Raw genomic sequence first — 1,314 nt, 5'->3', positions numbered from 1 at the left:
CTGGCCAACATGGTGAACCTTGTCTCTACTAAAAATACAAAAATTAGCCGGGCGTGGTGGTGCATGACTATAATCTCAGCTACCCGGGAGTCTGATGCACGAGAATCACTTGAACCTGTGTGGCCGAGGTTACAGTGAGCCCAGATCTCCCCACTGCACTCCAGCCTGGGAAACACAGTGAGACTGTCTCAGAAAAAAAAAAGAAAGTTTAACAGACACTGATCAACAGCCTCTGGAAACAGTTACAGCACCAACCACATTGCATGACTGCCTTGAAAACAGCAGTTTTGATTTGAGAAACAAATGAAATCTAAAAATATGTCATCCACACACTTGGAATACAACTTTTAGGAGTTCAAAGGCCACATAGGACTCCTGGTAAGCCCACATAGGACTCCTGGTAAGACCCCCTTTACAGGAAGACCCTAACAGGTCAATGAAAAGCTGTGATTGTATCTTTGTTTTCAAAACGTCATCAGAACTCCTCAGGCAGGAGCTAGTGCAGTGTGGGCTGCCTGTGACTCACATGAGGAGCTTAGCCCAGGAGGACAGACAGGAAACTGCCATGCACAGCTCTGCGGTTAGGTGAACCTGACGATTTTCTTGTGTCTCCTGCAGGTGATGGCAAATAACTAACCAAAAGAAGTCCCCGGGACTGTTTCATACTTGGAACGTCACAGAAGGAAATTAATATTATAATAAAGTGACAACTATGCAAATCACATCTTGATGAGAGATTTATTAGCAATCCATCTGAACATCCAGGGCCCTAAAAACCATGAGTAGGCTGGGCACAGTGGCACAGCCCTGTAATCTCAGCACTTAGCACTTTTGGACGCCAAGGCAGGCAGGAATTCAAGACAAGCCTGAGTAACATGGCATAACGCTGTCTCTACTAAAAATACAAAACGCAAATGGGCGAGGTGGTACGCACCTGTAGTCGCAGCTACTCAGGAGGCTGAGGTGGGAGGATCGCTTGAGCCAGGAGGTAGAGACTGCAGTGAGCCGCGATCGCGTCATCGCACTCTAGCCTGGGCGACAGTGAGACCCTGTCTCAAAAAAAAAAAGGAAAAGAATTTTGCATCTGCATCTCCCTGCCCAACTGAGACCTCAAGGACCCAGCCCACTCTAGAACCTGACACATGACATTATTGTCAAACAACATATAAATGGAGCACTAAGCTGGATTTCTGTGTAGGCGCTACCCCACCGGATTCCGGAGGTTCTGGGTGAAACCTCATGGCCAGGACCAAGGCTGGAGCCAGTGCTCCAGGCCTGGCCAATCAACACATTGCATCCCCTTCCCCCACCACA

At 48.1% G+C, this 1,314-nt stretch overlaps 1 protein-coding gene across 1 annotated transcript in view; it reads left to right on the top strand.

Moving 5' to 3' along the window:
- LOC105534690 (chymotrypsin-like elastase family member 2A) overlaps positions 1-636 on the top strand; it is a 45,589-nt gene extending 44,953 nt beyond the window's left edge. Inside the window, exon 7 of the mRNA XM_011973483.1 lies at positions 619-636. Coding sequence (XP_011828873.1) covers positions 619-636 — 18 coding nt within the window. The remainder of the gene's footprint in view (positions 1-618) is intronic.
- Positions 637-1,314: the final 678 nt, after the last annotated feature.

The sequence above is a fragment of the Mandrillus leucophaeus genome, unplaced genomic scaffold (assembly GCF_000951045.1).
Source record: "Mandrillus leucophaeus isolate KB7577 unplaced genomic scaffold, Mleu.le_1.0 Scaffold1383, whole genome shotgun sequence".
NCBI classification, from domain to species: domain Eukaryota; kingdom Metazoa; phylum Chordata; class Mammalia; order Primates; family Cercopithecidae; genus Mandrillus; species Mandrillus leucophaeus.
Note: the sequence above shows the minus strand (reverse complement) of the source record. Positions and strands in the feature narration are given on the sequence as shown.